This window comes from Onychomys torridus, chromosome 9 (assembly GCF_903995425.1).
Source record: "Onychomys torridus chromosome 9, mOncTor1.1, whole genome shotgun sequence".
Taxonomy (NCBI): domain Eukaryota; kingdom Metazoa; phylum Chordata; class Mammalia; order Rodentia; family Cricetidae; genus Onychomys; species Onychomys torridus.
In genome coordinates, this window is record NC_050451.1 from 54,424,216 (window position 1) to 54,450,636 (window position 26,421).

Consider the following 26,421-nt stretch of genomic DNA (forward strand, 5'->3'; position numbering starts at 1 on the left):
CTTGCAGGTTTCACGTGGACAAACTCTCTTCGGCTCATGTATACCTTCGATTACAAAAGGTAACTGAATGTAAACACGAATTCCTGACTTTGTCTTTGGTGAGGAACACCATATATTAATCACACAAAAAGAATATATGATATATTCTTTTTGTGTGATTAAGTTGCTTCAATTATAAAAACATTCAAACTCGTAAAGATTAGTAAATGTCTTCCTCCTACCTAGAAAATGGTTATGGAAACTTCTGAACGATTTCCCAGGTAGCAGCCCTGCCTTGTCTAGTCCAGTCCAGTGGATACTGTCTGTCCTCTTTGCTTCCTTTCCTTTCAGTTCAGTTGGGGCTGGCATATTTCCAGTGGCTTCTTTTTCTCGGGTTCACACAGCCCACCTGGCTGACTGAGGGCAATGGTTCCCAGTTTCCAGGGTGTCTTTGGACAGCTTTAAAACCACATGGTGGTGATACAGGAGCAAAGATGCCATGTGCCCTGATAACACAGCACCACTGTTTTTTTTTTTGACTAACCTACCTTTACCCGTGTATTTTCCATAGTTAAACTGCACGGTGTGTGTGCTTGTTGTATGAATTACCTTTTACAAACTAGATGTATTTTGGACTTAGAAGAAAGTTACAGAGGTTATATGGCTTCTCTGTTGCTAGCATATTTTCATATCACATGTTAGATTCTCAAAACCGTCAGGCCGACCCCACTTAGTACTCTCAACTAAATCCTGGACTTTATTTGAGCAGGTTCTCCATTCATGTCCCTTTTCTCTTCCAGAAGCCATTGTAAGGTACCACAGTGCATTCACTTGCCCCCTCTGCCCTGATTTCCAGGACAGTGTTTTTTCCTTGTGTTTTGTGACCTTGCCAATACACTTAGTGACCTTCCAGAATGTCACTCCAGTTATATGTGTCTGTCTTTTCTCATGACTAGATGAGGTTTCAGGCTGGAGGGGGAGAAAAGCACAGAGGGGAGAGGCCTGTCATTCATCATGTCAGACAGTACATGCCTTGACATGACTTACACTGGTGCCATGAGCCTGAACTGCCTGGGCAGGGCTGAGCCTGCCGGCTTTCTCCGCCATGGCACTGCCTTTCCAGACTTGGTTACTACAAATCAAGTTGGGGTCTAGCTTCCACTCAGGCAGGGGCAGGGCATAGTTTTACTTTTTTGAGTAGGGTCGATTTCATTATTGGGGTTCATGCAGAGGGGGACTCGTTTCCTTCTACTGTGTTTGCATTAGCAAGGACTTGTATGTATTATATGCCTTGGCCCTGTGTATATGCCGATGCTGTGTTCTGTTGCTCTTATTATACTCAGCTCTAGTGAGATGAGATCCCTTTCAGCTTACCCCTGCACTCCACTGACATGCACCAACCTCTTATTCATTTATTTTAATTGAAATTTTAATTATTTTTTTTTAATTTTGGTTTTGTTTTTATTTGGAAACAAATCTATTATGTAGCCCAGGCTGGCTTCAAAGGCATATGCCATCACTCCTGGCCAAAAAAAACCAAAAAAATTATTTTTTTATTTTTAATTTTTTTTTTTTTTTTTTGAGACAGGGTTTCTCTGTGTGTAGCCTTGGCTGTACTGGAATTTCCTCTGTAGACCAGGCTGGCCTCAAACTCACAGAGATCCTCCTGCCTCTACCTGAGTACTGGGATTAAAGGCATGTGCCACCACTGCCCAGCCAAAAATAATTTTTTAACAAAGCCTTGTTATATAGTCCTGGCTGGTCAGGAACTTTGTAGCTCTAGCATGCTAGCCTTGAACTTGGGACCCTCTTTCTGAATGCTGGGATTACAAGCATACATGACTATAGTTTATAACATTCAGTAGTTTCTCGAACCTGAGCTGCAGCGTTCCTTGTTCTCAAGTTGTATGATGGCATGCATGTGTGTTCAGAACAGAGACTGCAGTGAAGTCACTGGGAACTTGGGAGGTGGTACCAGAAGCATTTGCATGTGAATTAACTTGGGGCTATTGTATGTTTCAGAAGCCTCCTACAGTTGCCAGGCTGTGAGACTGCAGCTCATTTGAGGAAGTGGGAACTAAGGACAGAGATGTAATGATTTGGATTTTCTGCCTTGTGATTTCCAGTTAAAACATTGTTATTGAAAGTCCAACTTTTACGCCGTCTTTTGCCATTCTTTCTACACATTTGTGATATAGTTAGACTCTTTATCTCAGTCTACATCCATAGTATTGCATTATTTTTAGAGTCATGATCTGTAAACAAGTTAGTCTGTAGTTTTCTTGTTTGTTATTTTGACTGGCTGCAGTGAGCTGATAACAGTGACATATTAATAGGAAAGCTACCTTGTCAGAATTTAGATTGTGTATAACTTTTCAGTAATATAAGTCCTCTTTAAGAATGCTTAAATTGCCTGGCGTGGTGGTGTATGTCTTTAATCCCAACACTCTAATCCTAAGAGGCAGAGGCAGGTAGATCTCTGTGTGTTCAAGGCCAGCCCGGTCTACAAAGTGAGTTCCAGGACAGTCGGCTACATAGAAAAATCCTGTTGGAGGTCGGGTGAGAAATGCTTATTTGTTTGTAGAGACAGAGTATCACTGAGTTGATCATGCTAATCTTGACTTCTGGGTTCAAAAGAACTTCCTGCCTCAGCTTTCTGAGTAGATGGGACTGTAGGCAGCCATGCACACCAACATCTAGCTTTGACCTTTTCTTTCAAGTCAGGGTCTCAGTATGTGGCTGGTCTGGAACTTGCTATATAGAGCATCCTGGAATCCTGGCTCTGCAGCACATAATTGCCTACTTCCTCCGGTGCAGAAGGGAGCAACTGTTTCCCTTCTTGGGTCTTTGTGAAGGTTAAGAGCTGACATACCTTAATGCTTTCCAGAATAGCATCCGACAGCTACTGAGCACTGGATGCCTTCATTGTGGTTTGTTTTTGGGTTTTGTTTCTCAAGACAGGGTTTCTCTGTGTCACAGTCCGAGCTGTCCACCTTGTCCATGCGCCCCCACTCCTGGCCTCACTGTGTTTTGAATCCAATCTAAACTGTAAAGATCCGGATTCCCGGCAGTGTTCTCTACTGGACTTCTTCCGTTTTGAAACCCACGGAAAAGCCACAGCTATTGGTGCTTTTTTTCACTCACTAGTCAGTGGCTCCAACCAAATGGTGGCCTTACACTTGAGTTCTTAGGCCCACCATAGTGAGCTCTTCCATAGCTGCTGCTGCCACCGCCGCCACCCCGGCTGCTTATCTTACAGAGGGAACAGCACAGTAGGAAGCAGGAGGGTGCTGGGTGGGAAGAAGTACTGGGACATGCCCAGACCTCAAGGACCAAGAATCTATGAGTGCCACAAAACTTCCTTAAGCACCAAGGTCCGTAGCCAGATTTTAGAGCTGCCTTGAAGCCTGGGGTCACCTCTCAGCTCTGCCATTTACTGGACACAGAGAACCTTGGTCCAGGCTGGAGGAGTACATGGGGGCACTCAACAAGCAGCAGCTACTGATGGATTGTTTTTAACCATCTTTATTGATTGAGTGTGGTGTTGTCACCTCTTACCAGCTTTGCTGCGCCACTGAGTTGTTGCTTTGTGTCATGACCGTTGTTCTTGATGATAGCACTATGCCATAGAGGTATAAACTCAGAGCCCTCTGTTTAGATGGTCTGAGAAATACCTGGGGTGCGATGTCCCTTCAAGTAGTGACAACTTCAGATCTATCAACATTTACTTATTTAAGAAACTCATGTACATTTAAATATTTTTTAATATTTTAAATATAGCTGGGAGTGTAATTTAGTGGTAGAGTACTTGCCTAGCATATAGAATGAAGGCTTTGGGTTCACCTCTCAGATAGCGCGCGCGCACGCACACACACACACACACACACACACACACACACACACTCTTGAAAATTATGCAAGTTTGAAACCCAGGAGTGAGGTCAAAGTCATTTCAGCACTGATTTCTCTGTAGCATTTGTCCTCTGGCGGGTGTTTCCATAACCCCATGCCTAATAGAACCTGACTCTAAACTGATTTCCCCACTCTTGCCCCTGGAATGTCTCTGTTCTTTGGAAATAACTTTACTTACTCAGATCTTCGACTGATAGCAATTTTGGTGGAGAAAGTGGCCCCCCTGTCATTTTCCCCTTGTAGTGGTAAATAGTAGGGATCCGACACAAGAACTCGCCCTGAGTTTGCCTGTGGGGCAGATAGATGGCCTGAGATATTTGGGATCCAGAACTCCAAGACGTCTCTTTCAAAGGAAGGCGTAGGGGCCTCAGCCAGGGAGACGCCTAGATGTCAGAATGAGCACCATTTCCCCACATGCTTTCCAGAAAGGAATGAGGACAAGAACTACCAAGACGTAACTGCAGTTAACATCTTCAGCATGTTTTCAGTGTGTTAGGTATAGTTGCCTGTGTTGGTGCCTTCTCTTAGTTCAGGTAGCATCCTATGGTGGGCATGGTAACTGTACTTCATCTTCAGTGTTCTGTAACCTACCTGAAGAGCCCCTGCTTGCTGTAAGCCCATGCCAGCAGGTAAGGCAGCAGATGCTGTGAGTGTTCCGGTGACCATCCGTAACAAAAGAGGATCGTTTGGTTTATGTTGCAGGGAGAGAAGATAGAAGACATTCCAAAGGAGGTTCTGATGGACTGTGCCCACCTTGTGAAGGCCAATAGCATTCAAGGTCAGTTTTCCTAGAAGTGTTTTCTGAGTCAGCATGCACTTTTTCTGTGTCTGGAATGAAGTCTATTTTAGCCGGCATGCTGCTGTCTTGGCATACGCCTGAGGACAACAGAAGATAAGTCTGAGGAGGGGCAGTTTTGCTGCTTGTCAGGAAACTAAAAGTGCTTCTCTTGCTCCTCCGAGTTTCACTGTCCTTTCTGAGTCTTGGCCTTTGTGACTCTTTCCCTTTCCTCGGATAGGAAGTCATCCAGCTCTGCCTCAGACTTCCGGCAACACAGCAGTGTTGAGAGCTAAGGAGGTGTGTCTTGTGACTTTGTTGTTAACGTTGGCATCTGCTGTTATTGTTTGTCATCAGATTTTAAGACGAGAGGGGCTTGTTTCGGGTTTCTTTTTTTAATTTTTTAAATATAATTTTGTATGTATAGTGTTCTGTTTGCATGTATGTCTCTCTGCCTTGTGAAGGTCTGGTGCTCTTGTAGCCCAGAAAAAGATGTCAGATTCCCTGGAACTGGAGTTACAGACAATTGTGAGCTACCATGTGGGTGTTGGGAATTGAATCCAGGTCCTCTGGAAGAGCATCCAGTATTCCTAACTACTAAGCCATCTTTCCAGCCCCTTGTTTGGATATTTTGAAACAGGGTCTTGCAGTGTAGCCCAAGCTAGTGTGGAACTCACTGTGTAGCCCAGGCTGGCCTCACACTCACAATTTTCCTATTTCAGCTTCCTGGGTATTGGAAGTATAGGTGTGTGTGTGTGTGTGTGTGTGTGTGTGTGTGTGTGTGTGTGTGAGACTATACCAGGCTTATAGCTAGAGTCTTTAGATCATGCCTTTTCTTTTTCCCTTCTCTCCATGCTTTATCCTTCCTTTAAGCTGTGAAGGTTTCTAGTCCTTTGACTCTGTTGTCCTCCTTAACCCACAAAATCTTACATGGCTGGTCTGGGTGGTCCTTGGGTTCGTTATCTTTCAGAAGCTCTCTGGGTGAGCCAGTGTGCATTGTGGGTTGGGAATAATCACCCTGTGTGTTTTAGGCAGTAGTGAAAATACTGGGCTTGGTGCCTGCTTAATTCTACTAGATAAGATTTAATCTAAACGAAAGGTCTAGGATGATAACTAGGATGGGGTTGGCAGTTACAAAGGGGGTTGAGAGGTACTAGTCTAAATGATGGAGCTAACAGGTGAGATTTTAGGGTAGGATGTTCGCCTGGATAGAGAGAGATAACTGGTTATAAATGAAGTTGGAAGATGATCCAGAGCAAACACAGCGGGTAACAGGCACTGGGGGGGTCCATGATTATATGATGAGAACTTGGCAGCCTTCTTTCATGAGACTGGTGTCTTCAGTCTCAACTCAGGCAGCCTTGATAACAAGCTACGGGTGGATACAAAGAAGCCTAAATTTGCCCATTGGAGCCACTGCTTTTCAACTCCACAAGTCAGCAGGTTGTTATGAGTGAGGATGTTCTATTTTCTGAGTAGAATAGTGCCTTAGATCTTCAGTTGCTTCGGTAAACATTGGAGCAAGCAAACTGTTTGTTCTGTGTTCCAGCCTCTTCCACACAGCCTTGTTCTTCCCTGTGCCCCGGGTTCGCAAGTGAGCCGTGGTTCACAGAGCTGTGGACTCCTCATTCTTGCCTCAGTTTCTTTCTTTCTAGAGAAGACATAGGGGAAGAATGGTGACATGGTGATTAGCCTTCCTTCCTCAGCCATCCGCAGTGAGTGCTCACCCAGCACAGTGTGACGCTGAGCCCAGGTTTCACTCTGGATTAGCACCAAGGATGCTGCTGAGGACTGAAGAGAATTGCGAGACCGCAGAGGACATACACAGCAGCAGCTCTGTAGTTACCAAGAGTTACCAAGTTCTTTCCTGCTCCACACCACGGAACGGGGCTTAAGCTCGCTGGTTTCTGCTAAACTGGCCCATTTTAGGTCATAATCATAGGTTTTGTTTTGGGGAAAAAGGCTCCATTGATAACCAAACCAGCCTTCCTAAATGTGGTTTCCTCAATGTCAGATGGGGTCAGAGAGTGATAGGCACCTCTCAGCTCACATAGCTGCTTAGGTATTGCCAGGCTGGCTCTCTGAAATCCCAGGCTATGGCTGGGTTTTACTGGCTAGCCATTACCACCTCAAAGATTCCTTCAAGAGTCTAAGGAAATTCAGGCAGTCCTTTTCTCTTGAAAACTATGCACCTGATAATTTTGCGTTCAATTTTAGGGCGTTCTTGGAAGTCCCTAATGTTAGTCATGGACCCTTGCTTTTTCCACTGTAATACTTTGGCTTAATGCTTGATTTCTCTCTTGCCTTTGGCGCTTTGGGACATCGGAGGTGTGCTTTTCTCAAGCCTTGTCTGGGTGGAAGATGTTTTGCTGTGGGTGAGGGCTGAACCACTCAGTTTCATGTTTCCTGCCTGTTGAAGACGGTCTCTCTTGGCAGGTTGCAAGATGAACAACGTTAATGTGGTGTACACGCCGTGGTCTAACCTGAAGAAAACAGCTGACATGGATGTGGGGCAGATAGGCTTTCACAGGCAGAAGGATGTAAGTGTTCATACCACCATAGGAGTCGGAGCCTGACTCCAAGCTGAGTGTGGTGTTCCTAAGGGTGTTAAGCTGGGCGAAGCCCTGGGAAGCCAAAGCCTTGCCCCTCCTAGGTGAGAGAAAAATAATTAAGGCTAAGTACGTTTCCCTTTGCCTCCCTCCCTCAAAGGTCAAAATTGTGACAGTGGAGAAGAAAGTGAATGAAATCTTGAACCGATTAGAAAAAACCAAATCGGAGAAGTTTCCTGACCTAGCAGCAGAGAAAGAAGGTCGAGACCGTGAAGAGAGGAACGAGAAGAAAGCCCAGATTCAGGAAATGAAAAGGAGAGAGAAAGAAGAACTGAAGAAGAAAAGGGAAATGGATGAACTTCGGTACGATGGGGCTGTGGTCTTGCTGGTGGTTGTGCAGGTTGTCCCACAGGCTCTGCCCGCACATTTTCCAGGAAGGATACTGCCCTGGTGCTGTTGAAAGGTGGTTCTGTTGATGGGGTGAATTGCCCTTTTGTAGAGGTGTTGGGTGTGGGGAGGGAGGAGTGAATTGAAAGGTCTGGTTTTACTTCACTGTATGCCATTGGGAGCTTTCCTCAGAATCCCGTTTGTTCTTGGAGAGGAAAGGAAAAGGAGTGTGTGGTGTTGAGCAGCTGTGGACAAAGGTGTGAAGCTAAGCGACTCAGGGGCTGCTTTCAAATGCGCTTTCCGCCTTGTGAAGGTTGCAGGTAGTTAATGGGCCCACTTCAGGGTCCTACACTTTTAAACAGCAGTTAAAACAGTTTGCCTTCTGAGAGCTTAGTGAAGGTGGGCATGAGAAAGCTGACTGTATCAGTTTTCTGTTGCTTCAATAACAAATGGCCCCAAATTTAACTCCTCGAGGCAATATAGACCTAAGAAGTTCTGACTAATCAAAACAGGAAATCGCAGGGCAGTTCCTTTCTAGAGGCTCTCGAGGAGGCTCCCGTTTCCAGAGGCTGCCCACCTTCTGTGCCTTGTTGCCCTTCTTGTGCCTTCCCTGCTTTACGGAGCCATGTGACTAGATGAGACATAATCACATCATCCCAGTAATCTCCCTGCCATTTAGAACTGTCACATCTGCACAGTGTGTTCCTGTGCGGTGTGCTTCTGGTGCAGTATTTTCAACCCTCCTAATGCTGCGACCCTTTAATACAGTTCCTCATGCTGTGCCGACCCCCAACCATAAAATGATTTCACTGCTACTTCACAATAGTAATTTTGTGACTGTTAGGAATCATGATGTAAATAGGATGTCTAATATGTGACCCCCCCCCCCCAGGAGGTCTTGACCCACAGGTTGAGAACCACTGTTCTAGAGCTTTGGACGTGAACATTCTAGGGGAGGGAGAGCTTCAGGAGCGTCGTTCACCTGCCACATTGAGTGTGTCGCTGCACGAGAATAGGTCCCTTGCTCCTGTGTTTGTTTGAGTGAGATGTTGGCTTTTTTTGCCATAGCTAGCTTCAAACTGGTAAACCTGCATCTGCATCCTGAGTGCTGGAATTACTGGGATGCACCAGTACAACCAGCCCCCTCTTGTTTTCCTTTTCGTTTTTTTTTTCTCTCCTTAATGCAGTGCTGGGCATGCACATCAGGCAAACGCTGTCTCTGAGGCCCCTTTTGTTTCCCGTAATGGGAAGTTGCCCTCATAACTTGTAGCCGTGGAACTCCTGGGGTTCCATGTTTGCCATTCGTGGTATGTGCACCAGAAAGGTGTGGGGTGGCATCAAAATAAAAGCCAGCTATCTGGCCTTGGCCTGGGTTCTTAGCAAGCCTACTGGGCAAGAGCACAGCTGCTGTGATCATATCTGTTCAGGTGTGAGGCACCTGCTTATGTTCCTGCCCAGGTTCTGCTGAAACCGAAAGACTGGCTTCTGTTAGGGTTGAGCATTCAGAAGGGGGGTGGGGGGTGGGGCTCTGGAATGTCATCCTGCTCTGCTCTGCAGCAAGCAGTACATAGACTGGGATACTTGCTATGGCCTGCAAATAAGAGCCTGCTGTGGGTTCTTAAAAGCAGCTCACTCTGGCAATGTTTGTGAGTCAGGCAAGCAGGATTTCCAGCTAATTCTTGTTTTCAGTTGGAGCAGGGAAAAATATGCCTTGAAGAAAACATGACTTTCTGTTTCCTTTGCATCTTGAACAGTTTTGTTTAGAGACATGGATATTTAGTGTTCGAAGCACAATATCACTTCATTTTCATCTTTGCCAAGGAGGAAAGATGACACTTTTAACATTTACCATCTGTCTAACACCGTACTTAAAAGTGCTTCCTGCGTGTCCTCACTGAGCAGCCAGATATTCTGGGAGTCTGAACAACAGCAAGCAGCTTGCTGAGCACTATAGCTAAGTGTGTGTGTCTGATGGTTAAATCCACACCACTATGTTCTGCTACTTTACACGATACTCATTCAGAATACGTAGATCCACACACTACTACACTGCTGCTTTACACAATACTCACTCAGAATACGTGGAGTAATAGAGAGATGCTAGGATTTACCTAAAATGCATTCTTGGTTTGAATTAAGCTATATACTATTAAAGTTAGGGGTGTTAGTATGGCTTTATTAGTTTCAAAAGTTGCAAGCACTTAAACAAAGATCCCATTAACAAAAACTGTTTTAGTGTCTTCTAGGCTTGTTTTCAAAGTGTCTCCATCAAAACCATTCATGGAACTGAGGGGAAAATTCTCCATCTTGCAGAGTAAACTCTGCTCCAGAAGGTCAACCAACCCTTCCATTTTCACGCATTTGTAACCATCCTGTGAGCTTCAGTGGTGTGGTCCCTGGTACTGACAAGCCGTCCAAGTGGCAGTCCATCACAGGCTTCAGAAGGCGGAGCATGAGGCAGGGCCACTGTGTCAGTGAGACCATCACAGGCTTCAGAAGGCGGAGCATGAGGCAAGGCCACTGTGTCAGTGAGATGATTGCCTGTCAGTCAGGGCTTGTTCCACAAACTTGGTACTGTATTTTGTAACATCTCCAGCAACAGGCTTTATGCTTCCAACATTTGGTGTGTTTGTTTTTGAAACTTTGAGACACAGGGTCTTACAGTCAGCCCAGGCTGGCCTCCGATGAAGCCTGGGATTTCACACCCCTCCACCCCCATAATCTATTTGAATACACTTATCATGCTAGCATCTCTTTAAGTTCTTTGAATCTTCTAACCAATAGATCAACTCTGTGCCTTTTACCTGCTCTATTTTAATCTTGTGTTTTTTTGACTTTTTGAATTATATCAAACACTTATGAACATGAAGTTGAGTCTATTGTGTAGACTACCATATAGACCAAAAGACAAAAGCAATGATCAGGAAAATGGAGTTGGGTAGGTAGCATATCAGAAGTTGGACTGTTATGACAAAGGAGCTGGGGGTGTTTGAAATTGGGGGACACAAGTTAGAACTTGCGGCTCTATAAGTTCTGAAGTTACAGAACCGAGGCGGAAGTTCAGGATGGAAGTGCAGTGGAAAGTCACAGGCCAATGTGTCACCAGTATAAAGACATAAACTTGGTCTCCAGGCAGAGCTTTTCAGCAGGAGAGCCACATGCAACTGGGTAACAGTAAGTGGTAGAGAGGAAACTGAGACCCACCTGCAATTCTGAATCTGTTGCCTCTGACACAAGGCCAGAGTCAGGATCTTACAGGAGCAAGTAAACAGGAAAAAGTGTGTTTGGTGACGTGAGAAGATTCAGCATAGTTCCTAGGTGTCATGGGGAGTTTGTGGGGAAGTGGGCTTGTAGGCAGGAGTCACATTTGGAAGGCATCAGCAGCACAAAGCTTGGTCAGGGTGACCAGTCTCTAAGAGGGGACTGCTATACCTCCTTTTTATTGCTCATTGCCTTTTTAAAAAAAGAGGACTAGGGGTTGAACCCAGGGCTTTGTGCTTGCGAGCACTCTATCACTGAGCTATATTCCTTAAAAAAAAATTATCTTGAGACACAGTCTCACCAAGTTGTCCAGGCTAGTCTCAAATTCATGATCCCCCTGCCTTAGACTCCATATGGCTGGGGTCATAGACAAGTGCCACCACACCCAAACTCCTACGGCTGTCTACTGTGACTGATGCTTTGTGTGCTGGGATTCTTCCTGTTAATTGTAAGCTCCTGCAGAGCCTTGTGACCCCTTGTACAAGACTACAAGACGTCATTTTCATGTGTAGTCAGTCATTGTATCATGAATGAATACATGAAACTGGCTTCCCTCATAGAGTAATTCTAGAAGCTGACATCAGAACTAAGGAGTGTGCTAGGTAGCCATTCTCTAGGCTCAGGGTCCTTATATGGGAGGCAGCAAGATGAAACAGGAACGAAGTTCCAAGTATTTGGAATATTGGATCAAGAAGGTTCAAGGAGCATGGAGCCAGTCCATGAAGGCCCATTTTGCCTGATTTGTCTTCCTCCTGAGCATTATGATGTCTTTAAAAGTTTGCCTTTGCAGATAAGTGTTTGTCCCCCAAACATGACAAGTTGAGTTTGATCCCCAAAATTCATGGTGGAAGAAAAGCTGTCCTCTGACTTGATGTGTGTGCTGCACTTACACATCATATGCACACATACAAGAAATAATTTTTTTAAGTTTCAAGCAAAGATCATGAGGCTTTTGAGTGAGTGAGTTAGTTTTGTTGAGACAGCATCTCACTGTGTAGCTCAGCATGACCAGGAATTCCCTGTGTACCCTAGGCTGACCTCACACTGTGGCAATCTCCTGCCATAGCCTCCTGAGTGTTGGTTTTGCAGGTATGGCCCAGTTGGTGGATTGTGTTTCAGTAAGATCTCTTTGCCTGTTTGGTTATAGAAGGAGCCACAGGCAGTGTAAATAGAGGTTAAGAAGTGAAGCTGGGCAGTGGTGGTGCACGCCTTTAATCCCAGCACTCGAGAGGCAGAGGCGGGTGGATCTCTGTGAGTTCGATGCCTGCCTGGGCTACAGAGTGAATTCCAGGAAAGAAACCCTGTCTCAAAAAACCAAAAAAAAAAAAAGGAAAAAGAAAGAAAAAAAGAAAAAAAGAAGAAGCGATAGGCAGTTGTCCAAACCACAGATGATGCAGCTTGGACTATGGTGGTGACTTAGAAGTAGAGAGGAGTATACCAGTGAGAGGCAAATCCACGGTGATGTGACAGTATCTGTTTTGATGGTAGCTTGGGTTGAGAAGAAAAGCTAAGAATGACTGAAGAATGACTCCTGGGTTTCCAGCTTGAAGTGGAAATGATAGTGATACCATTCTAGGCAATTCGAGAAAGAAATGCGTTTGTTTTTTTAGGGGAGTAGATTTTGTGTTGGATATGGACCAAAAGTCTGGAAATACCTTTTAGGCATCTGAAAAGGTGTTGGGGCAGTTGACTTAAAAGAAGGGAGTCCGAGGAAATGTGGCCTTCAGACGGGTACATTTGTGTGCTGTTTCATCAGAGTAGGTGGTGACCATCTGGTTTCAACAGCTGGCTTCATGAGCCTTCTGCCAACATGGTAACCATCTGTGAGATGCGGGTTTTAGGATGGTGGTAACCATCTGTGAGATGCGGGTTTTAGGATGGTGGTAACCATCTGTGAGATGCGGGTTTTAGGGTGATGGTAACCATCTGTGAGATGCGGGTTTTAGGGTGGTGGTAACCATCTGTGAGATGCGGGTTTTAGGATGGTGGTAACCATCTGTGAGATGCGGGTTTTAGGGTGGTGGTAACCATCTGTGAGATGCGGATTTAGGGTGGTAGCCACACATGAAATGCTTATTGAATGATAGCCTTACTTTGACTATTTTCTTTCCTTCTAGGAGCTACTCGTCGCTAATGAAAGTTGAAAATATGTCCTCAAATCAAGTAAGTTCACGTTTCTTACTGCACAAAGAGTCTGTTACTGACTTGTTGTAGATTATTTGCCGTGGTGGGCATCTAGCACACTGAGGGTAGATTCTGGCAGCCACTGCTTGCCTGCCCTGTGGTCTGGTGTTTGCTTTGGTACAGTCACTTCACAGAAGGAGAGTCTGACGCCTCACCTGCTCTGATGGGCCAGGTAGTTAGTATTGCATGACACCATTGTCTGTCAGCTCTCTCTTACTCTAACACCATACCTGAGATAATCAACTGACGAAGAAAGCAGCTTTATTTTGACTCAGGATTTTGGAGGGTTGGGGCTATGGTCAATAGCCCTGCTGCTTTGGGTCCTACATTAAGACAGTGCATCGTGGAGGGAAAACATGGGCAGCCAAGCTGCTCACCTTATGACAGATGGGAAGCGAAGAGGGCAAGAGAAAGGGGAGAGTCCAGTACCTCTGAAGGGCATGCCTCAGTTTCCTGACTTCTTCACGCCAAGCAGCACTTCTCCCAGAAATACCATGTTCTGCCTCCCAGAAGTACCATGGGCTGGAGAACAAGCCGTCAGCACATGGCCTTTGGGGACATTTCCAGACCCAGACTATGGCACAGCACTGTAGTCCAGTCCCTTCCTCCTTTTGTTTCCAGGCTTTTGAACATATTTGCATTTATTAATTTCCTTTACTAATGTGGCTATAGATTTCACAGTATAGTTAAACAGAACCAGAATTGCACCTTTCAATTAAAAATTGCAGAGATCGCCGGGCGGTGGTGGCTCATGCCTTTAATCCCAGCACTTGGGAAGCAGAGCCAGGTGGATCTCTGTGAGTTCGAGGCCAGCCTGGGCTACCAAGTGAGTTCCAGGAAAGGCGCAAAGCTACACAAAGAAACCCTGTCTCGAAAAACAAAACAAAAAACAAAAACAAACAAACAAACAAACAAATTGCAGAGATCATCTGTTACAGTCTAAATACCAACACTAATTTTTTTTTTTTTTTTTTACTTGTTAAGACCAGGAATAAGTGTTGGCATGTTTCAGGTTTTTTTGTTTGGTTTTGTTTTGTTGCTCAGGCTGCCATGAAACCCTCCTTAACCCAGCCTGGTCCAGACTCTCTCTTCCCAAGTGCTGGGTTTAGAAGTGCGCACCATCACATTTGGCTCAGACCCTTTTATCATATGGTTTTAAAATGCATGCTTTAGGTCTATATTGTCGGATATGTTAGAGACGAATTGCAAATGCTGTTTAAATGAAAATCAAGTTAACACTTGTCTTCTTTAGTCGTACTAGCCTTGTGTGGCCCAGTGGCTACTATTTCAGCACAGATGAAGAACCTGCCATTACTACAGAAAATTCTGTTAAGTGTCTCCGTTTTCCACTTAAGGTTATCTATTGAAGCTCCAAGTTTAGTTCATTATTTGGAATCAGTAGGATTTTAGACATTGTTTATATTCAATACCTATCCATCAATGTGTGATTTAAATGCATCTTTACTCCAGCCTCTGTGAAGGACTAAATTTTGGAGTCTCTTTTATGAGTTAAGATGTATCTTTATAAATTATTTCTGAAAAATTCCAGAATAGAACTGTGTAGCCCAACAGGTCTGAGTTAGAAGTCAAGAGATTTAAACTGTCACTAGGGTGAGCCTACATTTTTAGCCTTTTTGGAGGGATATTGCTCAGTACAGAGACATTACCTCATGAGGCTGTTGTAACCTGTAAACAAGGGTGTGCCGTAAAGACTGTGCAAGACTCTGTCATGGCATAGGTAATATTGGTCCTTACTGAGTCCTGAGTTTGTTTAGCCCTCTGCACATTATTCTTGGCTTTCTGAAAACTCAGAACAATTTAACATTAGCAGAAACCTGTGATAGATTCCAAGTCCAGTTCAGTTAAAACTAATTATCCTGTCTCTGCTCTGCTGACTAGTACTTATTCAAACTTTGTATTTAGATGCTTTCTACCAGAAATCTGGCCTGTGTTTCAGCTTTGTACATGTTGTTCCTGTCATGGTAGATCTTAAAAGCTTATATGTTGTTCTGGAGTTGGAAACATACACACACACACACACACACACACATCATCATCATCATCATCATCATCATCATCTCTTGATATCTTTGAGGCATTGCTTCCAAGGCCCTAGGAATACTAAACTCTGAACTCTGTAGCTGTTCAAAACCCTTATGAAATGGAAAAATATTATATATAACTTATATTTTGTCTCCCCATGTGTTTTATGCTGTCTGTTGTTATTTATACCAAATACAGTATAGATACAAAGAGTTGTCACAATATGTTGCTTAGGAAATAATGGCAAGACATGGGCCCGTGCCTGTGGTCTGTGGGATTCCTAAGTGCTTTCTGTCTCTATTTGGTTGGATCTGCAGACATAGACTCCCGCAGATGCAGAGGACCAGTGGTGCATGTGTCTGCACAGATACTGTCACTAAGAGCCCCCAAGAGACCCATGCTCACCAGTCCCCCTTTTCTCCTACTCTGTTCTTGCTGTTGTGGATGAGGTGCTCAAATGGGAAGGCTTCGGTCTCCTTGTAACATTTCCTGTTCTCTTACCATCTTGTCTTTAACATTCAAAGACTGATGCTTAGGTGAGATGGAACTGTGCAAGCCTATCAGGAAAAATGTTGGTCTCCGTCTGAGCTAATTTTCATCTGAACTTTTAGTATTCTATTTAGCATAACCTCTTTGACTGTAATTTCAGTCCTTTTTGCTTTGGACTTGGAGGCATAGATTGCTACTGTTGCATTTCTTTTGCTTGCCAGTTTATCACTGGGTGACAAGAGGTGTATCTTTGAAGCTGAAGAATACAGGGACTGGGAAATCTGAAAAGTAATAGTTGACTGAGGAAAGTCCTGGACTGTAGATGGATTGTTAGACATTCCTCTAGTCCCAGAACACCTGCCCTTGGGCAGCGGGAACTCTGAACACACATCCAACACATAGCCCCTACATGGACTTTGCCTTTCCTTGGTACCTGCCAGGTGCTCTTACTCAGTTCTTTGTCCTCAGTAGCTGGGCAGAGAAGCTGATATTTGCAGATGTATGCTGACTCCTTCTGATGTTTCAGATGCTGCTCCTGAAGTTTAAGACCCTGAGGCAGGCAGTCCTGGTACCAGAACAAAACACAAACAGTTGAGCCAAGTTTTCTGTGGCTCTGATTCCCGTGCTAATTAAAGAGAAGCACAAAGCTCAGCAGTTAAAACAGTTCGCTGCTTCTAGCAGACCTGGGTCTCTCCCTGGTACCCACAGGATGGCTCACAACCTCTTCAAACTCCAGTTGCAGGGGATCCAGTGCCCTCTTCTCACTTCCTAAGGGTTTCTGCATATGTGTGGTATATGCACACACTCTTTACAATATTTTTTTAAGAAGGGGAAGAGGAGCAGCACAGACATGTTGATTAAAACCAGAGAGAAACAGCCTTTATAAAAATCACCATTTTCTAACCTCACCTAATATTTTCCTACTATTTCCAACAAGGGACCTTTAAAGAAAAAGAGACCAAGTTGTGCCTCTGTCTCTTGGCAGTATTGGTGTTAAGCAATACAAGATAGAAGGTGAAGCCAGTGCAGTGGCCAGTGCTGACACCAGCCAGCCAGTGTGCCAGAAAGGCCCCTGCCAGTGCGTGCTGATGAAAGGCGGCTGGGGCTGCACCTGCGTGTGGCCTGTGGGACTTACCAGCCATGCAGGAAGATTGGCCCTTTACCCAGGCGCTGTTGTTTGTAAGAAACCAAACTGGCTAGCTTCATTATGAGCCTTTGTTTGACTCAAGGACTTTACCTACTAAAAAGGAGGAAAAGTAGTCACCTATCATTTGAAATCAGAAATCTATGAAAACCATGAGGTTCAAAATACTGGGGTTTAGCGCACAAATGTTTGCATATGGCAGTGTTGTTGGCACAAGGAATCAAGATATTGCTCGTTGGTGTGCTTGTTGAGGATTGGTCCTTTGCTAAAATTGCGTGTGTTTTAAGGTATCTATCCGTCATGACATGAGCTGTGTTCCGAGAGTTAAGTCGCCCCAAGGACACAGCTTCGCTAGCCCTCACCTCAGTTACTCACCTCTTAAAGTCTATTACTACCTTTGCAGAGTTGCCTTTACTTGTAACCACTCTCCTCACACGCCGTGAGTTGGGGTGAGCTTTCCGTTGGAACTTGGCAGTTGCGGTAACTGGCACCTTGGAGGCTGTGGCTGCTCTTCCTGCTCGTTCTAAGAGCTAACGACACAGAGCCGTGGTGAATTTGGTAGTCTTGCTGCTAGCTTTGTAGGCCCTGAGATAAGGAATAAGAAGAGGGCTCGTGCGTGGGTTAGCATGGCGTGGGTTAGCATGGTATGGGTTAGCATGGTAATAAACATTAAGTACAGATGGACGGTTCTCAAGGCCTTCATACTTTGACTTTTTTGTCCACTACAGGATGGTAACGATTCGGATGAGTTCATGTGAGCAGAGCAAAGGACCCTGGGAAGATATGAATGTGCAGACCATTACAGATCTTTTGATTTCATCTATGTTCTGAATTACAGAAACCAACCAAAATTCTACCTTTATTCTACATAGACATCACTCATTTTGGAGCTTTTTTTTTTTTTTTAAAGTCATTCTTTTTGCTGATGAAAAAAACAGATGTGTAATATAGTTGAACTTGAAGACAACTTATAACTCTAGGAAAAGAAAAATATTTTTGGCAGAACATACGTCAGTACCTCATGAAGGCTGGCTGCCTTTGTTCCTGAGATAGACATTTGAGCAGACCGACTCTGGAAAGTGTTTCTGTGGCTGTGGTCTGTCCTAGAAACAGACATCATCACAAAATGCGTCTCCTAGTTCTGAAATATCTCTGCGTCTAATAAGACTGCCAGTGGGTTACTCGGGCCAGGGCCCCTGATGGCGGTTTCCTGATTGGAAGCAGGGTCTATGAGTTTTGAAGACAGTGGCAGTACTTAAGACTTGGATTTCAATATTGAGAAGTTCTCTCTTGGTTTCAGGGTAGCTAGCCCAGCTCTTAGCTTATTCCAAGGGTCATGTTCTCATCCTCAAGGTGAGGGTCCTCGTCTTAGCATGGTGGTTACACAGTTGATCTTAACCAAGTTTAGGAACTTGTTACCTGAACTACAAGTGACCCAAGCCACAGATGTGACCACTAGGCTCTGAAGTCACTTCTCTGTGAGGAGGGAGACAGGAAGGGGTGCTCTGCCAGTAGTGTGAATGGCACTGTCTCATTTTTGTCTTGACTGTATCATGAAACGAAGTCCACAGTGGACTGTGAGTTTCCAAGAGAATCAGGCATTTTCTTAGTCAGCAAGTCATCTGTCTCCCTACTTGGAAATAATATTTATTTTGAATTGTAACCCCAGAGTTATAGGCTCAGTGACTTCACACAGAGCACTGGTACTGGGCTGAGCCGCCTGCTGTCCAGGAGACACATTTTTATTGCAGTGTTTAAGGGAACCCCTGTAGAGACAGAGCAAAACAACGAGAGAGGAGAGAGGGCAAAGCCTGCCGGGAAGTGGCATGCAGATCCATACTTTAGCATGCCACCACACAGTGCCCACAGCACTAGGGTGCTGAGCCAGCAGAAATGATTTCTCCGGCAAATGTACCAGCTGTCATCACTGAAGTACGGGCCAACCCAGAAGACCTATGATGCCTGGTACTTCAAGTTGAGCATGAGTTGAACTGGAAATTTCCCCGAGGCATACATTACTCATTAGCCAACTTTGAGGGGGTATGGAAGCCAGCAGCAGAGGGTGTGTGTATGTATGTATGTGTGTGTGATATTTAGACTGGAGTTCTGTGATTTTAAAAAATTATAATAAAGTATCATTTTTATCAGAAAAGACATTGATATATGAATTCTTAGAACTTTTTTGTTTTTAAAAAGAGCAGCCCCACCTCCAAGCCAGTTTGAGGCTAATTGTGCTGTAAAAAATTCAGTTATCATAGGTTCCTTCTGTGAACTCAAGGTCTTGTGTATTTGAGGTGCGCACTAGACCACAGCCCCACCCCGTTCAGGCTCTGCTGTGGGGCCTGCAAGGGTGACCTCCTTATCTCAGATCTGAGCGGAGCAAGTGTGAATGGGTGGCGGGGCTGCCCAGTCCTGCAGCCCTCCTGCCAAATCCCCGTAGACATGCCTTTAATGCTTCGGCTCCATTCGTTCTTGGCTATGGACGTCATGGGAGGCTTTGTTGCCATCATCTCCCATGTCCCCTCTGCATGTGCAGAGCCTTGAACACACAGAGGAGGAGCCTTTAAAGAAAAGCTCTTCACTGTCAGGTGCCTGGGGTCTGGATTCTAAGTCGTTCAAAACTCCACTTACATACCTGGGCCTCTCCTGAGTTCTCCGAGTTGAATGCCTGGCTTTCACCCCTTTAACTCTTCTATGCCAATTGTCCCCTGCCTCTTTACCCCATTTTATGTTTTTTTCAGTTCACTTGGCCTCAGGGAAAATCGGAGAACTATTCTTGTAAGGACATAGTTCACGAATCAGACTGCCGTCATCCAGGCTGTCTTTCTTGCTGCTGGCCTGTGTCCTAAGTGTTTGATAGAGGAGTTCCAGGCTTTTGTATGCTTATGAGCTGTGCCTTTGATCAGATCTGTGGGGTGTGTGTGTGTGTGTGTGTGTTGGGGGGGTGTATGTGGTGGTATGGGTGTGTGTGTGTATACTCTTGTTTTTCTGAGCTGGGACTGTTTGTGGGGAAAACTGAGCAGGGTGGCAAACTGGAGAAACAGAGCAACCTTCCAGCTTGTCCCTGGTCATGACACTAAGGTCAGCTTGTCCTTTGAAGCTCAGCATGTGGATAACATCCCAAAATTGAAATTGAAAATGGCCATATTAGAGTGGATGGGTGACCTTTCAGTTTTAAAGTAGAACATAAAATCGCAAGCTACAATCAAACGTATAAAGTTAGAGGCTCAAATTCCAGACCAAACGTCAGTCTCCACCTACCTTCCTCTAGGTACCACACTCCCCCCCCCCCCCCCCCCCCCCCCGCCAGCACTCTTTTGGAGGGGTGGTCTGTAAAACACAGCAAAGCCTTGTCATTTGAGTAGAGCCCTGTGTGCTGGCAGCTTTCTCCTTGTTTGCTCTCCAGGGCTCAACCTCTGTCATGCGACAGGCATAGTGCCTTTAAGAGAGACAGGAGGGAACTCTTGTACAACATGTGACAAGCGATACATTTTAGTCACTTCTGGACCTGAGCAGGGGGAGAGAGCAAATCAAAGAATGTCACCCAGAACCAGAATCTAGAAGCCCATGGTATTTAAGCCCTAGCATGCAGTTTGACACCCTGTCTACCCCAAATTCTTACTGGTCTGCCTGATGTTTGGGCTGGTAATGTTAATCTGTTCTATGTTGCTATAATATAACTCGAAGCTGGACAATTTATATGCAAATGATTTACTTGGTTTGCGATTCTGGTGGCTGGCTTGTCCAGATGCCATGGTTCTAGCATCCTCATGAGGGCCATCTTGGCTGTCACATCACAGAGAAAAGGAAAGGGAAATGGCTGCATTCAGAAAGGACCAGGCATGGGGTAGGGGTAGGGGACAGGCTCTATGACAACCCACCCTTGTAGGAACTGATTCCTGTGAGACCCATCAGTCCATGATGGTGGACTCACTTCACAGTAATGCAGCTCCGTACTTCATGGACCAAGCTTCCAGCATGTGAGCCTGTAGGGGCACAGACCACAGTAGGTAGAATGAAGCCACAAATGTGAAGGCTTCCTGCAATGGTTTCCCCATGACCAGAGGACTCTAGATTGATGTTCTGTTGGTTCTAAGTTTCATCACAGCACACACTGTAATGTTACTTAGTGTTAGAGAGAGAAAGGTAATTTTCTCTCAGCCATTCAAAAACAAGTATTTAAATTCTCTTTTAAATATACACTTTTGCTGTGCTGTGGTGGTGCACACCTTTAACCTCAACACTTGAGAGGCAGAGGCAGGTGGATATCTCAGTTTGAGGCCAGTCTAGTCTACAGAGTGAGTTTCAGGACAGCCAGGGCTATACAGAGAAACCCTGTCTTGAAGAACAAACAAACAAATACACACTTTAATATATTCTTTGAGGATTTCATACAAGCATACAATTTATTTTGGTCCACCCTCTGCTTCTCTTTCTAATTCCTCCCAGATCCCCTCCCATGTCCACTTTCCAACTTCATGTCCCTCTTTTATTAATAGCTCACTGAGTCCAACTAGTGTTGCCCATATATGCATGGGTGTGAGTGGGTCCATCTGCAGGAACATGGTTAAGCTACAAGGGACCACACTCAGAAAGAAAAGAGACTCCCTCTCCTAGCAACCACCAACTGTCAGTAACTCTTCAGCTGGGGATGGAGGCTCCTTAGTACATAGCTTGGCATTGAGATATACGTACATTGAATTACGTGTACCTCTTAAGAGTCTTATGTGGGCTACTTTTTGCCTCTCTGATTCCACAGCTGCATCAGCTGTTAGAGGAACTCTGGACTTTTTACCACCATGTTTATGATTGCATTGCACCCCAACCACACAAAACACAGAACAGGACCTTGCCACTGGCATGCTCTGACTGGTACTGACTCAGCATTTTCTACATTTATAACCAGCCATGAGAGATAATTGTTCATCCTGGAAGGCCATGTAGCTTTCCCTGGTTCTCAGACCTGCTGATTAGATGTTACTACTGAAGGCTGGAAAATGGAAGAATTCTACAAAGTCAGTATTGTGTTTCCTTCACATCTACCCCGCCCTTCAGCCTCTGGAGTAAAGGCACTTGCCACACAAGCCTGATGCAATTAGTTTATACCCAGAACCCATGTAAAACAACAGGAGAAAAAAAAAAAAAGCCAAAGCTGGATGCAGTAACAGGCATCTGAAATCCCAGTGCTCCTGCTGTGAGATGAGAGATGGAGACAGGGAACTCATGCTCTGCTAGCCTCAAGTACAGGATAGCAGAAACAGCAAGAGAGATCCTGCCTCAAAGCAAGGTGGATGATGACTCAGCTCCCAACAGCCGTCTTCTGACCTCCACATACATGCCGTGGAACATGCATGTGCCCAGGCCCGCGTGCGCGCACACACACACACACACACACACACACACACACACACACACACACCTGAGCTCCGAAAACGGCCCATAGAGAATGAGAGAGCCGTTTGTTTCCTCTGCTGGAGGGTAAAGGGTGAAGAGGAAGCAAGTTTAGGTAGGATCAGGACTAGCCTTGGGCAATTCTAGACCAGCTCCCTATTGCCTTTGATTCTTTCCCCACACTTAGCTTGCTCCCTTAGCCAGAAGGGGCCTGTCATCTCATCCCATCAGGGGAAACCGGTGTGGGAGAGGAGCTGGGCAAAAGAGCCAAGCAGTCTTTGCACACCTGGACTTCAGGGTAGAGCCCTTTTATTCTGAGTGACATGTCTCTCTTCTGGGCCATGATTTGTCCACTGAAAAGACGGACAAGACCAACGCAGAGACTATCAACTCCAGTGCCACACAGGGCAGGTGCCATGCGTAAGGAAGGCAGGCAGGCAAGGTGACTTGGCTCGATAAAGGCCATTCTGAAGATGCAGCAGCACATCTGTTCCAGTATATGCTGTCACAGGGAAGCTGAGTTTACAGAATAAGCCAGTGAGCTGCACTGAAGGAGCTGACCGTCACAGGACAAAGGCAGAGGCTTTTTCTCCTAGTCACTTTCTTCAACAGGATTTCTCTACCCCACACTTTCACGACATCTTCGGAACAGGACCAAATTCCACAGTGTTCCTATCACATTCCACCTAAAAACAGCTTCATTTTAAAATATGACTCTTCATCTCCTTTTAGCCAAAACTTGCATATAATACAACCTTCTATATACTTGAGGTCTCCAGCCAACCTTTACTCTGTTTCTTCTCCAGCAGCCAGCTCTAAGAGGGTCAGCTACTGAAGAATCTAGGAGGGGGTGGAGAGCAGGGACTGTACAAAACGGGGAAAGGCTGTCTGGGTACGGGCAGCCACCAGGAAAAGGTGACCCGATGCAAGTTTTTCAAGGCCTTTCTGTGGGTTCTTGGAGCTCACTAGAAACAAATGGTGGGTACCACAGCTCCTGGTCCAGGGTTCTTTCTAGCAGCTCCTTACCCATGTCTCTGAGATGAGCCCATTTGCCTGGCAGGCTGCTCTCTCCAGTGAAGCCTCAATTCACCTGGCCTGTAACCCATCTTTGGTTCCGATTAATTTTCCTTTTGTCTCTTCACCTGACCACGGTGGACAGTTCCAACCTGTGTCCCCAGGTAGGCAGGGTCATTCTCCCCAGGAGACCATACCAAAGATGGCCCATAGGTGCAGTGAGGCCTCATTGGTAGATGGCATGTCAACCTCTCCCTAGGACTTGGACCCCCACCCCCACCCCCACCCCAGGCCACTCACAGGTTCTTGCAGGCCCCTGAGTGATGAAGAACTGCAGCTGTCCCTGGAAGCCGGTGGATTTGCTGTGTGTGGTATGTGTGTCCCTTTTGAGTTGTGCCTTACACGGTTGTGGAGATGGCTGGCTTTACTGTCTCTTGGCAAGACCCACACTGCGGTGTCTTGTAACAGAACTACAGTTGTACACACCACTTCTTGCTCTCCATTTCGAGATGTCGTGAACATCTATTAATGTGTTATTAAATATCTAGAGTTCTAGGTCAAATTTCTACATTTTTATAGGTTGGCTCCAAGCTTTTCCATAGTGCATGAGCTGTGGGCCATGCATTGCCCACAAACTGCCAGTCAGTTCTGAGTAGGATCTAGTCAGACTGAGCACTGAACTTTCTCCCAGCCCTTATGTTCTGAAAATGTATCATTTTCTGAGAGTTAGTAAAAGCACCGGGTGTATCCCTGGTGACAGCAGCTCTTGATTTGTGCCATTCTGTTCAGGCACCATCAGCATCCTGCAGAAATAAGAGATGGAGGGAAGGGCCAGCAGAGGGCAGGAGAGAGTAAGCGGCCTCAGCTTCTGTTTGGGTGCTCCTTAGGAACCAGTATCATGCTTCCGCAAATGGTCTAGGGGTGCTGAACATGGCATCCTGCAGCGATCTGGAAGACCTATGCTCCTGGGCAGCAGTGGTGTCTCAGAGTACTTTACCATTGGAATAATAGAAATACAACACCACTCACTGATTTAAAAACAACAACGACAACAAATTACTATCAAGAAGATGTTGTGATTGTATTTAAAAACAAAGCTCTGGTTCTGGAGTTGGCTTCTGTCTCATGGACAGGAGGTGATGGAACTTCAGGGATTATCTGAGCTGCTCACTCTTCTGTGGTACCCTTTGCAATGGCCTAAATAGAAGTCCTGAGCCTTGCCTGGGACACAAGCTCAGGAGTTCCCACAGGTATTCCCTTGTTAGGAAGTTATGTTATTTATCCAGGGTCAGCCTCACAGTGCCTCCAACTACTGGTTATTTTGGCCTCTGGCACTGCAGAGACCTGGCTAGGTTCCTCTACCATATAATAGCTTGGAAGGTTTGAAGACAGCTTCAAAGGAAAGCAGGCTCATCATCCGTGGAGTGTGGTCCCCAACAACTGTTTGCTTGATGCCTCAGAGAGAACAGCCCTTGAGCTCTGTAAGGTCCCCAGCCAGGACCCCAGATGGGCAGAGCATGACAGAGATGATATTTTTGTATATGATGTGGGTCACCTGACTCCAACTCGCATTATCAATCAAATGCTCTGCTTGACTGGATTGCTCTGGGATTCGGTATTTCCTGCACCGTGCTATATGACTCTAAAAGTATCCTTTTAAAAGATTAGCAACAGCTGGGCGGTGGTGGCGCACGCCTGTAATCCCAGCACTCGGGAGGCAGAGGCAGGTGGATCTCTGTGAGTTCCAGCCTGGTCTACAGAGCTAGTGCAGGACAGGCTCCAAAGATACAGAGAAACCCTGTCTCGAAAAACCAAAAAAAAAAAAAAGATTAGCAACAAATATACAAACGAGTACATGAACAGATACAGTCATTAAAGAGTGAGCACAGTGACAGAAGTCCCCGATCCAGAGCCGAGCAGCCCCTGCTCCTCAAAGTCCCCTTGGGACCCTCCAGTCCCACAACTCTGTCATTTTTGCCATTGCTTTTCTTTATCTTTCACCCGATGGGCATCCCTCTAGACAACCCATGGTTAGCTTCTCCCCACTTTGAATTTCATATGGAATTTATTGTCATTTTTCTCTAGAACTTCTACTGCATATTGGGCATTTGTCGGTTTGTTTATGAGAAGGTCTGCTCACTCTGTCCTCTTGACTAGTCTTGAACACTCGTTCCTCCTGCATTAACCTCTGGAGTGCTGGCATTATTGGCCTGTATCACCACTACCAGCTTTCAATTTTGATGACTTTTCCTGTTAAAGACATCATGTTGAAATCCAATAAGGTAAGTTGAATTCCAATTAGTTATTCTAGTATCACTTCGTGGAGTGTGTGCATGAATGTGTGCAGACACATGTATGTGCACCAGTGTACAGGCCAGAGGTAAACCTTACTTGTTGCTCCTCAGGTACCATCCACTTTGGTTTTCTGTTGTTTGGGTTTTGGGGGAGAGAGTGGCACAGTCGCTCAATGGCTTGGAGCTTGCTGATTCAGGTGGACTGGCTGGTCAGCAAGGTTCAGAGATCTACCTGTTTCTACTGTCCTAACCCTGGGATTGTAACATGAACCACAGTACCTGGGCTCTGCTAGCCCAGCACTGGGGTTACAACATGAACCACTGTACCTGGGCTCTGCTAGCCCAGCACTACGATTGCAATGTGAACCACTGTACCTGGGTCCTGGAGATCAGACTCCAATCATCATGCTATCAGCCAACCCACCTCTCCAGCCCCATAATCACACTCATAACCATCATCTGCATGTCTGTAAACATTCTGTCTATATCATCTATGTGTCTGTAAATGCCTTGTCTATATTATCTGTGTGTCTATAAATGTTCTATATAAATTATCTACTTGTCTGCAAATGCCCTGTCTATATTGTCATTAGGAAATTAGAAAAGCATTGAATGAAGAATGTCTTGGATATTTTTTTTTAACCAAAAATTCCTTCTTATGGCAATTATTTGGCACACTCCACCAGTTGCAAATCCTCCTGATTTTGCCTTAATCTGGGTGATATTTTCCTCCTTGCTCATAGGGCTATTAAAATACCTTGTTTGAAGTGCAGGTAAGAAGTATTTTTGGTGTTGGGTGCTGGGTGGTGGTGGTGGTGGTGGTGGTGGTGGTGGTGGTGGTGGTGCACACCTTTAATCCCAGCATTCAGGAGGCAGAGCCAGATGGATCTGAGTTCAAGGCCAGTCTGGCCTACAGAGCAAGATCCAGAATCAAACCTGCACAGAGAAACCCTGTCTTGAAAAACCAACCAAACAAACAAACAAACCAAACAAACAAAC

General features: G+C 45.4%; 1 protein-coding gene across 1 annotated transcript in view; it reads left to right on the plus strand.

Moving 5' to 3' along the window:
• The window catches only part of Ccdc25 (coiled-coil domain containing 25), a 32,710-nt gene extending 13,827 nt beyond the window's left edge, over positions 1 to 18,883 (plus strand). Inside the window, exons 4-9 of the mRNA XM_036199847.1 lie at positions 8 to 59; positions 4,594 to 4,669; positions 7,103 to 7,206; positions 7,376 to 7,578; positions 12,981 to 13,026; positions 17,452 to 18,883. Of these exons, the coding sequence (XP_036055740.1) occupies positions 8 to 59; positions 4,594 to 4,669; positions 7,103 to 7,206; positions 7,376 to 7,578; positions 12,981 to 13,026; positions 17,452 to 17,481 (511 nt within the window). The 3' untranslated portion in view covers positions 17,482 to 18,883. The remainder of the gene's footprint in view (positions 1 to 7; positions 60 to 4,593; positions 4,670 to 7,102; positions 7,207 to 7,375; positions 7,579 to 12,980; positions 13,027 to 17,451) is intronic.
• Positions 18,884 to 26,421: the final 7,538 nt, after the last annotated feature.